The 12920-nt window shown below is 35.3% G+C and overlaps 1 protein-coding gene across 1 annotated transcript; it reads right to left on the reverse strand.

Moving 5' to 3' along the window:
- Window positions 1–1150: 1150 nt before the first annotated feature.
- LOC131057437 (L-type lectin-domain containing receptor kinase SIT2) lies at window positions 1151–4045 on the reverse strand. Its single transcript, XM_057991623.2, has 2 exons — window positions 3808–4045; window positions 1151–3664 (listed from the first exon to the last, which is right to left on the reverse strand). Exons 1-2 carry the CDS (start codon window positions 4028–4030, stop codon window positions 1713–1715), a joined length of 2175 nt encoding a protein of 724 aa, XP_057847606.2. The 5' UTR covers window positions 4031–4045; the 3' UTR covers window positions 1151–1712.
- Between the last annotated feature and the right edge of the window lie 8875 nt (window positions 4046–12920).

Raw genomic sequence — 12920 nt, forward strand, 5'->3', positions numbered from 1 at the left:
AGTATATATGAGACGAAGAAATAAAAAGAGGCACATATGCTTGACATTACAACTTCCTTGAGCTCTTATCTACTCTACTAGAGATGACTTGGTCCTTCAAATTCTTAGACAATAATGAGCTAGCAATAGTGTTTCACAAAGAGAAAAAAATAGAGAAAATTAGAATAAATGTCAACAAAGGGTTCCTTCTAGAACTAGCTTATTCCTAGACATCCTATAATTAACCAACATGCACCTATTTTTTATATTTTTAGAGGGATTCTTAGAGGCATTTTGTTGTGTGTCTAGGGTGTATATTTAAAGAAGACACTGATAGATCATTTTAAACACGAATACATCACATCACACTATATATTTAGGATAAAATATTCACATATATGTCCCTAACAATTTTGTATGTTGACAACAACCTTCTTCATTCTCTTTTACGCTTTCATACTCTCTTTTGAAATATCATTATTAAATTAGTTGTGGTGCCTCACAAGGTGCTATGGGTAAGTTAGTAGAATTCTACAACCCAAATTACCAAGCTCCATAATGATTCTAAGCACAATAGCTATTCCTTAAAATAATGACAATCTGATGTTTATTGTAGCTATCAAAAACTTAATTTTTTACCCATCATTTTTAGATTAGCACCACACAAAGGTTCAAGGTTACAAATATCAAGATTACATAATTTACAAGGACCTAGTTAATACTTAATTGTTTTGCATCCATTGCATCAGATTTTAAGCAATTTTGAGCTTAGATTTAGATGTTATGATGAAAATAGTAGAAAACAAAAAATTTCATAGGTGAGAGCTTTCCTAAAGATTCAAATCTACACTTTAGTTTCAAGGCTGCATTCCCATAATTTAGAACCACACTTGTGACCTTGATTTATTTCTTAACAAATTTCAATATTTCATAATACACTTAATCTTAATTATCTATTTTCATATTCAATCTCAAATTCAAAATATTTATCTTTTATAATGTTCCCAACACCTAATTTTTTCACTATATTTCAATTCTAAACCTAAATATACAGCAAGTCTGGACTCCTTTACATAAATTAACTTATGTAGCTATTTTTTCCATCTTCACAAATTAATAGTGTAACTAGATATCGACAAACACATGCTATCCTGCTCTTTTTTTTGACAGTATATTTTTATTGAGTGCTACATAATTGCATACGTGTCAACTTGGATTACAATAAATATACTGCTATAAATTCAATGATTAACATCTTCGTAAATGCTGGCATTAAAAGCTGTACTAAACTATAAATACGTATCGTATTCAGATACATTACAAATACTTACACCCGTAAGTCTAAAAGCTAAGCTGAATCCTTAGAGTATACGGACACTAACAGGCATGTTACAGTAGTCTCTGGGGTTGGTTCAGTCCTAGATTCAATTTTAAATTTCTTACTGGTATATAGATGATGGTCTATTGTACATGTTGGAAAGATTATGAAAGGATTCATCCTGTAAAGTACTAAACTCCAGATCGAAAGATTATATACCTTAATCCTAAAGAAAACCCTCGATTTCTCTGGATTAAAATTAAAAAAACAGGTTACAGCAGCAAGAGCACGCCATACAGATCCTCGATCCACCTTGTACATACTGGCTCTGTCAAAACGAATTTTAGAAGCTTGCATTTGGGTTGGTTGTGGAGGAAAGAATGAAAGTGCTAGGTATGAGGCAATTTTGTAGCGTCTATCGTCCGTCGAGAGACATGGAAGTGGAAGCTTCTGTGCTACGACTGTAATATGGAGGAGACTTCCACGTCATACTGCTGGGTGCACTCGTCTCCGAATATACCGGACCTTCAAAACCTGGTAGTGGAGCTTCTTCTTCAAGTATTTGCAGAACTTGTCTCATGCCAAGCCTGCGTTCTGGGTGAGGATTGGAACAGATCAGACCCAGTTTCAGCACTCTCTCCATCTCACCTTCAACATATTGCCCACCAAGATTTGGGTCGGCTGCATCCATCAGACTGCCTGTGTCATGGAGCACTCTCACCCAGTCCACCATAACTACTTTTTCAGATTGGAGGGACATATCGACAGGTCTCCTTCCGCATGCAACCTCCAACATAAAAATACCAAAGCTGAACACATCTGTGGCGGGGCTGGCCTTTCCTGTGTGTATCAGCTCTGGTGCGATGTACCCCAGCGTTCCTACCACACGAGTAGTGTGCGAGTTCTCGTTGTGCTCGTACAGACGGGCAAGCCCAAAATCTCCCAGCTTTCCGTTCAGCTCTAAGTCCAGCAAAACATTGCTGGACTTAATGTCTCTGTGCACTACGCATTGCTCCCATTCTTCGTGAAGATACAACAACCCTGCAGCGACATCTCTGAGGACTCTGTACCTGTGATCCCAGTCGAGCACCTTCTTTGGGTTTCCAAATAGCATCTTGTCCAGGCTCCCATTGGGCATGTAGTCATAAACTATGAATAGCTGTTTTTCTCGCCTGCAGAAGCCTCTGATCTGAACAAGGTTTCGATGTTGAAGCCGGCCAAGACTAGAGATTTCTGCTATGAATTCCTTCACCCCATCATCGGTTTCTCTAAGGATACATTTCACTGCTACTTGGAGGTCGTTTGTGGGAAGGACTCCTTTGTATACCCGACCGAAGCCTCCGGATCCCAAAAGTTCTTCCTCTCGGAAGCCCTTGGTTGCAATATTTAGGTCTTTGTACTTAAACCTGTGAGGCCAATACTCCATTTCCCATTCTTCGATGACTTCTCTGTACTTGTTTCTCTTCAACCGCACAAGTGATGCTGCCACCACCACGAGGAGGAGGACCACACAAGCTGTGATAATGCCGGCTATTAGTCTGGAATTTGAGCTCTTGGACTTTCTGTGTATAAAGGACGAAAGATTAGATGTATTCAGGAATGGGGCGTTTCTATTTGTAGCAAAGCTCCAGGCGAGTATGTAATGCTCTTCAACAAGGGTTCCTGTAGCTGCTGAGAAACCAACGTAGATTTCTTCTTGAAAAATGTTGGACAGGGACAAGTTTTTCGCATTTATCAGCGGTTTTTCTGGGCGATGTGAACCAGGCTCTGCAATGGTGACATTGACCTCGTTTTGAAGATGATCATAATCAATCCAAGCTTGAATATTCTGACCGTTGTTGAGATCCAAATCTTTGAACTGGTTGTTGTCAGTCCAGTAGCCTGCACTCTTAGCCTGTAAAGACACGAGGCTATTGAGATCCACACCAACATGATTGTCATTGATGTCCCCAAATTCCACGTTCTTTGTCGTGTCAAACTCCACCGCAAAAAGATGATCAGAGGCCTCTCCCATGCTTGAGATATTGCTTATCAAGCCAAGGTACTGAGCTGATATAAAACCCTCTGGAGATTTGTGGGGCGTCATTATAAACGCCAGTCCATGCCCGCTATCTGTATCTGAAGAAGGAACAATGCTAAACACAAAAGTTGTGCTGAAAGAAAAGGTAGAATTCAGAGACCCAGGATAGAAAGCGCGGCCGATACTGAAGTGGGATGGGCTATTAAGAGAAATGGCAGTGGACTGCACTGAAGCATTCCCAAACAATTCGAGGGTGGAGGCATTGAATTGGTTGAAGGTAAAATTTGTAGGGGCTTGTGCAACAAGCGAAGGAGGGAAGAGGCAAAGTATAAGGACCACACACACGCCTGCAATGCTCGATTTGTATTTTTTGTTGTAAATTAAAACATGATGACCAAGAGAAAAGGCAGAAGGCCAACAGGTGGAAGCAAACCTGTCCATTAGAAATCAAAATTGAAGTAGAAATAAAAATTGAGTAAAGAAAGCTTACAAAATTGTGCAAATTTAGCTTTTTGTCCTGCTAAATTTCCATTTTTTTTGTGTGCTCCGTTCCCATGCCTGTAATATAAGAGTTTAAACCTGACTGGTAGCTCGAATATTAAAAGCTCTCTGGCTACGGGAATAAAAGTAGAGCTTGCTGGACAAAAGGCAGCAGAAAGATCACGCCGGAAAAGAGATACTAAAATAAAGGCGAACCTAAGCTGTGTCCCCATGCTGGGGTAGGTGTGCTCTTCCGTGAAGTTCGGTTAAGTGTGAAGTTGATTGATGGAATCATTAGAGGCTATTTTTTCAAATTTGTTCATATTTCTATAATTTCAATTTTCTGCATTTTTTTTCCCAACTCAAATAATATTATTTATCTAGTTTCTTATTGGTGTACTTTGCAAACAGTGATTGCAAAAAATCTATTTTCCTCAATTATTTAGTCAATTTTTTTATGAACCATCCAAAGTGTCAATAAATTTTTGGTCTCGATGATTATGATAAACGGTCCTTGAAATCGACATACATGTACCAAAATCTTATCTCATTAAGCGAGATCCAAGGAAATCTAAATAAAATATCGTTTGCTAGGATGTATTGTTTGACAAATGTGATATAATTCAATGCATATTTAATATACTTTTTGACAATTATATATATTTTGAATACATAAAACTATTACTATTGTACATTTTATTAGTTTCTGCCAATAGGCAGGATACTTATGCTTCGGTTTGATGCATTTGTTTTTTTCCATTGGCCAATCATCTTGTAGAATTTTTAAAAATCTATTGACATTGCTAATGTTTCAATTTTCATACATATTCTTATCATTTAAAATAAATTAGTTATCTGCTTTTCTATTGGTTCATAATGGTAACAGTCATTGCAATTTTTTTTTTTCTTCTTTTTCTTTAAATCAAAATACTAAAATTTGAATCTTTATGTTACATTTATTATAATGTAATAATTGTGCCTGCCACATAATTGTGTCTATTCCATTATGAATTAAATGTGTGAAAGGCATTTGTCCCATTTGAATAGACAAGGATGTAAAAAAATATTGAAAAAATCTAAGAATGCTCTAGAAAACTTATCTTTTCAGCTGCAAGGAAGTACAATAATATTGAAGCAATGGGCAAAATCTAAGATATCTGTACAAGAATTAAATGTGCTTTAACACAATTGGTATCTACTTGTCAGACCCGAAAAGGCATCAATATAAAAAAAAATATAAAAAATCTAAAACTACTGTAAAAATCTTATCTTTCTAGATTTTGTCCAATTGGATGCAACCATGTATCTTACCAATTTTCACAAGAAAGTTTTAAGAAATCTATATGGATTTTATGGCATTGAAAAAAGTGGACATAGGCATTGTTAATCTTCGAATGGTATGGTTTCTTTATTTTATGGGGCATTTGTTCTACAAAAATCTGGAAAAATCTTTGCCCTTTCAATGCACATTGAATGCTACTGCAGACTTGGGCATTTGTTTAAAAAAAAGATTGGAAAAATCTTTGCCCATTTAATGCACATATTGAATGTTACTACGGATTGGACTCCATTTTCTTCATTTTTCAGCTCTTTGCATTCAAGTTATCTCTAGATATTGGTAAAAAGCTCCACTCTGTGTGATTATTTTGCAAGGTGGTCACATTCTCTTTTTTGGGGTGTTGGCGTCTTAGGGTGATTGTTTGCTCAAAATCGGGATTGTTTTTTGCAAGCTTGAATTTTTGGCCTAGCTACCTTCTCTGATGTTCGATGCTTATTATTGGAGTGAAGTTTGTAGTGTCGATCCACACTTCACATATTGCTCTTGAAATGCTTTATTGTGTTTGATCTGGCATTTGTTTGAGCGCCTTGTTGCAGGGTTTTCCGCTGATCCCAATTGATCAGGCAGCGCGCCTCTTTGCATTTCTATACTTTATACATTCTAAAGTATGTGTGAAATTTTTCAGTTATGCTGACTAAGGGTTTCCAGTTTGCATGACAACATTTGGTGTTGTGGGTTGGCGTTGTGTATGGTGCTAAGGCCTTGGGATTTGGGAGCAGCTAAAGTGGCTCAAAAATTTGTGTTATTGACTTTTTTAAAAAAATTTGAAAATCAAAGCCGTAGTTAATTTTATTGATCACCATCAATGATCTTTTTGAAATTTTTTGAGTTATGAAATTTGTGTCTTTTTGAAACCAGGAGCCTTGGGATTTAATCCCACAATAGTAGAGGAGAGAGAAAAATCAAAATAGTGAAATAAATTGTACGAAATTGTTGGACAAATGTCACAGGATGCATATTTAGCAAGTATGCAAAATCTGGAAACAAAACTAGAAGTCCTCTATATCAAAAAAAATGCACAGTACGCAACATATATTCAATAAGTATATGTTTTCATACAATTTGAAAGTGTTTATGCCTTACTTATGTCATATAACTGATCTATAAATTATTCATAACAATAGAAATTATAATTATATCAATGATCAAATCAATTATATTATGACCTATTATATGTACTGTCTAACTAAAACCAATTGTTTCTTTTACTAAATCTTTACAATAATCTAAACATTTCGGCAGGAACTTGACGCTTTGCGTCTCTTGTTGTATATGCACTTGTCACATTTAATTTTTTAATATGCATACTACAGTAAATGTCTTGAAACATCCTCTCTTGGTTAATGCATGCACATGATTTTTTGTGCAGCCATTCGACATATTAATTATCTTATGTTGAGTCCAGAATGTTCCTCTCTATTCTTCAACTTTTATCACTTTCTGTCCCTTGTGTATTTGAGCAATGCTACAGATAGTTTTTTCCAAGGGGACTGCGTGCAAATAGAAAGAAAAAAGAGGTATTGGAATATTTACCGTGTTGTTTATTTTCAACTAATTTTGTTCATTGTATGCTGGTGTTTCCACTTCTTGTATTCATTTCATGATTGGCTTCAACATAGATGCCAATTTTAAGCAGTATTTCTTCTATGAAATACTCTCAGGATTGGCACCTGAACTTGTCTCTTGGGGTACTTGATGTTTAGAATTCCATGTGGTTGTTTACTTAATTCAACGTAAACATTTTTTGCTTAACATCCATATTGGGTTCTAGTTTGCTAAATGGTCGCAAATTTGTGATGTCATCCCTGCTCTTGTCAAGATATACATGTTAACTTTTTGTCATGCCTTTCTTAAATCTTTGGCATGCTTCTTCAAGAGCCTACTTATTGAGGACACACAAATCATTGTTTGAAGTAAAGTTCATGCAAAAATAGACACAAAAGAGGTATGTGTTGAAACTAATATCAAACCCTAAGCCTCTGCTATGTCTATTATTGTACATTTTTCTCTTCCAAACACAAGACATCCCACTGGAAAATATATGCCACACCCAGATCATTGTAAAAAATATATCTGACTCCAAAATAATGAAGCCCATAGCTTTCTTCGAACATCTATGTCGCACACCAAAAGTAAATAATTTCTTACATATTTCCAGCGAAGGGAAAATTTGAATCTTTGGAATTCCTTCCTTCAAACCTTTTCCCAAAAATTATTCTCTAATATTTGATAAAATATCCATCCTTAGTCATTTGAATCTTTACAGTGGATATAATAACTTGTTAAAAGCTTGTTTAAATTATCCAAAGCAGAAGCAACCATGTTTTGGGCATTTTCATCCTCAATGCATAGTTTATTTCTCTCCTTTCTTCCCACCTCAACTATTAAAAACATATCTTTCTTCTTAGTACCATATTTAGCATCAAAATTTCCTCCATTTTAACCTAATAGCCCGACAGTTTAGATGACATTCTTCTTATCCTTCCCAATTAACTTGATATGCTTTCTTCTTGACATAGTTGAGCTTTCCTCTATGAGTTCAAAGATTATAAAACGAGTTGAGGCTGGTCAACATTCAAACGCATGATGTTTTTAAACTTCAAATAAAATTGGATGAAGCCAAGTGAGTGAGCTCAGATTTAGAGAGCAACAAAATAATATCTCATTTCTTCTATCTTCTTGACAATTTTGAGATTTCTTCTATGACTTCAAAGAGTATAGGACTAGAAATTGAGGTTGGACAACATTGAAACAAATGATGTTATAAACTTTGAAGTAAAACTAGATAAACCAAGTGAGCATGCTCAGATTTAGAGAAACAACAATATAATTGATTATTTCTTCTTATTTCTAGATTTGCCTATTTGGTAGGAATCCCATTATCCATGTGCCTGCTTCATTGCTTATTGTAGGTTTGTTGCCTTGGGTCAAGACATATTATCGGTAGTGGCTAAACATTTTAGAAAAAAAAAGATGGTAAATTAAACTATTGTGTATCCAAAATCCACGTTAAAACAAACAAAAACAAGAAGAAAGGATTTTAGTACCCCTCCTCATTTGAACTTATTAGACTCATATTTTATTATTGTTTATTTTCAGTGGATACATTACCATGATGTGTTATTCAGACTTATATGACATTATTTCATGCTTTATCTGGATATGAGATGCATAATTTATTTACAGTATTTCAGTACTTGTGATTTATGGCATTTTATGGATTATTTCTATGTACTGACACTTTGTATTAATTAAATTCTTGGGAAATAGATTTTATTGAAAATTGAAATTTATAGTTTTTTTAATGCTATTGAGTTTTAAAAAAAAAATTATTAAAAAATAAATAAAAAAATTATAAAAAAAAGTGGGGAGGCAAAGCCTGCTACCCACAGTAGCAAAGGCTACCCAAAGGTAGCGGGTGCTGTCGTAAGCCAGCAACGCTACCCAAAGGTAGCGACTACTACCTACGGCAACAACGTTACCCAAGGGTAGCGGCTGCTACCGTATATGGTAGTAGCACTACCAATTGGTAGCGACTGCTGCCATATGGCAATAGAGCTACCATAGGGCAGCAAGGCAGCCAATAAGCTGCGCCTTCCTTTGTATTTGCCCACCGAAATTTCTAAATTGGTTTTATTTAATTTTTAATATGTTAAAAAATTATATATATATATATAATTTTCTGTGGTTTTAATTATGTTATTTTATAATTATTAGAAATGAGAGTTATTTCAAAATTAAATCTTCTTTTTATTATATATTTTAATGTGATATAATTATATAATATTATATTCCAAGAATATATATATTTATGTAATTATATTATACTATTATATATAATTTTTAATTTGGAATTTAATTTAGATTATTGATATAATCTAATCAGGTTTATTTGTAAATTAATCATGAACATATAATTAGGGGGTTAATTTTAATGTGATTTTATTTAACTTTATTGGACAAATGACAACATTGATTTCCTTGTGTTAATATAGTTATATTTCCTTATTTCTGGAAAATCTTTAATTGCAAGTATTTTATGCTTTTGGCTATTTAAAGAAAAGATTGCCTGTATTAGGATCTTGTGTAAATGGTGTTTGTAGTCAAGCTTAATTTCGTTGCAATTCCGGTTCAGTTGTCGTTATGTCATATTTTGTTATACCCCTTGGTCAGGTGTTGTTGTATAACCCTGTTGATGTGAGTCATTGTGTGTTTGTTTCAAATGGTCAATCCTGGGTTAGTGATTGTGTATCCTTCACCTGTGGTTTGTCAGGATTTGATATGGCTGTCAGTTTTGCCATAGAGTTCTCGTAGAGAGACCTTTCATGTTAGTGTCCTATGAGAGAGAGTGGCTTTTGAGCAGGGGCCGCGCCCGAAGTGGATGGCAGGATAACCCCTCAAAAGTCAGTTAAGAAGTGATAACCTAATAATTGATTAGGGGGTGGGTAGATTAAATATTAATTAAGATAATGTGCCTCACACATGGTTGAGTGCTTGTATAGGCTCAGGATGTGGTGAGAAGGCCTGGAATGACAAACTTATCACCTTGTCTTCACGAAAGGATTGGTAGGGTCCGCATGAGGCTTAGATGGAGCCAAAGGTTCGAGAGAGGTTACCAGGATAACCCAGGATGGGGGCCGGGACCTATGGAGGCCTACTAGGGTAACCACCTTAAGCCATGCGATGCCACTCTCTCCTTAGAGTCACTAGTGTTTGTGAGTTGAGTCACATGGATGTTTGCGGAGTCATGTAGTTTTGTCATACTTGTCTTATTTTGCTTGCTTGAGGGTCTTCTATTATCTCCTAGCATGGTGGGGTGGTTCCATTTCGGGATCACATGGTTAGGTGGTAGTGCCACTTCCCATCGGATGTTCTGGATTGTATCTTCAGGTGAGGAAAGGCTTCGCTGGTGTTTCTTGGTTCATGGTTCATGTACCTGTAATACCTTAAAATTGGTCATCTAAACCATGGGCCCCTAATCTCGACAACATCACCAAGGTCCTAACCAAAGACAATTAAATCAATCTTGAGCACATTATTAATTCTTTAATCATCAAATATCACATGGCAAATCAACTACTCAATATTTAATTAATTGAATCATTTCCAAGAATATCATTTTGATCAATTATCCCATTTTAATTTATTAAATATCCTTGCATATTTAATTAATTAATATAAATTGCCATTTAATCATGCAAAGAGAATTAATTTATTACAAAAGATAAATTAATTACAAAGCAAGAGTTGAATTGAAAATAAAACAAAAAAAAAAAGAATTGAATTGAGAGAGAAATCAAACTTGAGATATTATTTCTTTTTCTAAATTTGGAACTTGAAATCAGAAAAGCAATTAAATTGAATTATTGAATTATTCTCTAAAATCGGAACTCAAAGCTTTTCAGAAAAAGAAGTTCAGTTGCATTGAAAAGACCTTTTTCTTGAATAAATCAAATATATGCATGAAATTATCTATTTTTATCCTATATGCATGGAATTAATTTATTATTATTTTCCAATACAACTTGAACTTCTAATTTGAATGCATTTCAATTAAACTATAATTGGAATCTATCTCAAGGTTAACTGAATCTGATTTCTCAATTATTTTTAATTAATCCTAAATTAAGCTTTTTCTCTTGCAATTCTCTATAAATTCAATCTTCAGCTCTCATTCCAATTCACCCCAGAGATTTTTGGGAATACGCTTGGAGATTATTATCACGCTAATTTCGCTCTGGAGTCATTGAAGATTATTGTTCTTTTTAGATTGTTTGCATCCATTTTCCATTCATTATTGCTTGCATCCATTATTGCTTGAATTGATTATTTTCTTGAATTATTCATCCATCTTACATCCATATAGCTTAATATCATATAGATTAAATCCTTTGTCTTGGTGTAGTCTAGTCACTGGTATTGCTTATAAAAATCAGAGAGCAATCTTATACTCGCATCTTTTAGAAGGCAATTGGTCGCTTTGTTATGGTTTATTACTTATTGATTATTGATTATTAACCATGCATATAATGACTTAATTGAAGTGTTGTGCTTACAGCTACAGGTTCACTTTTTCACACACACATATCTGGCGCCCACCGTGGGGCCTAAAGACTACTTTTTTTCGGCCTCCAAGATTGATTTTTTTTATTTTTGTTATTTTTCAGGTTTTTTGACTTTTTGGATTTTCGGCCGTACAGTCTTTGCGTCATCTCATACGACAATTTTCACAGGCTGAAATGATAAATTGCAGGTGTCGTACGAACTGAAATATCCTACCGTACAAGAAAATTATCTGTCATATGAGCAGAAATCCTCTGTCGTACGAGCAAAGATCATCAGCAATCTTATTTCGTACGATACTGCATCCTGTCTCGTACGAGTCAATAATCTGTCGTACGATTCTGCATTTTCAAAAAAAAAAAGGGCAAATTTCATAATTTTCTCATTTCTGATTGATTATTCTGACGATTGACCCTGACTATTTATCTGTCTATCTTAGAGTTTTTCACAGCCTAACTAGTTTTTGCAGAACGCTTGTCGAAGAATATGCTTGTCGCACAAAGATAATATGACTACTGATTTGTTGTCTTTGCAGGTTGCTTGAGGAGAATCGACTAATCATCGTGTATTCTTTAAATTCATTTTTAGGCACCTAACTTGCTATCTGGTTAATGAACAAAATTTGTCTTTTGTATTTTAGAAAAATCTGAGAGGTAGGAGAGTATGCTCTTGTCTTCTTCTAGACTATCAGAAATCTAGACCCTTGAAGTATTTTCTTAGGATTAATTGCAATATCTTTAGCAGGCCTGCCCTCCCGAGGAGCTAATAACTCTATAGCCTTTACGACCGGTGAGAGGGGAATGACCTAAGTGGGAACAGCTAGACGCCAAGTACTCCAACCCACTATAAAATAAATGTGATTTGATGAAAATCAAGTCAACAACAGTGCTCAGGAATAGCTCTCCTCCGTACCTTCGGGTATATTAAACCTTGGTTTTCAAGGCTGGGAGGCCTCTTAATTGAGTTTATACCTCGACGCGTTGAACGGATCCCTGACTAAATCCAATTCAAAATTAGAAGCTACTCGGTTCACCTCCAAAAGGGAGATAATCTTTGTACAAGAGAGATAGTAACTCTCCCAAGATACTTGTCATTTCGTGCCCCCATTAGCATTTGGAGTCGGATAATACGACGTTGAGAATCCATTGCATGAGACTCAGTGGCCGTATTCTGATTAGCTACTGGGTGTGTACCCGAGTGTACAAGCAAAGGTTTTCTTTCCTCACCAAATTCCTTAGGGTTTGCATGCTGTGATTGGAGTCACTATTACATACTACCCATTTTTTGTGTTTTCATCCCTGAAACAAAAACTGAAATACCAAAAATTGGAGAAGACAAGAAACAACTCAGTGATTTGAAACTCTGTTCGTGTTGGAAATTAGTCCATCTTAAGTCGAAACTCTGTCCATGTTAGAAACTAGTCTATCTTGGTAAAAAATCAGTCTATCTCAGAATTGGTCATACTCGGTTATCATACTCAGCAATCAGAAAAACTCAAAATTTCTAGGCTTTGTCCTGTGAACACTCATACGAGTTTGATAATTTATCGCCCTAGATCACATCCTGTGTCGTACGAGTCTTTTGATTTATCGTCCTATGCCCGATCCTGTATCATACGAGTCATTTTCATCTGTCGTCTGGCTCTGTATCTTGTGTTGTACGAGATAGAGTTGCTCTGAGTCTTTTGTTGTCCTACACATACCCATCTGTCGTATAGTATG

Source organism: Cryptomeria japonica, chromosome 7, assembly GCF_030272615.1.
Source record: "Cryptomeria japonica chromosome 7, Sugi_1.0, whole genome shotgun sequence".
NCBI classification, from domain to species: Eukaryota; Viridiplantae; Streptophyta; class Pinopsida; order Cupressales; family Cupressaceae; genus Cryptomeria; species Cryptomeria japonica.

Coding starts and splice junctions, on each gene's coding strand:
- LOC131057437 (XM_057991623.2), bottom strand. CDS start 4,030: ATGGGGACACAGCTTAGGTTCGCCTTTATTTTAGTATCTCTTTTCCGG. Junction 3,665..3,807: donor AGCTAAATTTGCACAATTTT/GTAAGCTTTCTT, acceptor CGAGCATTGCAG/GCGTGTGTGTGGTCCTTATA.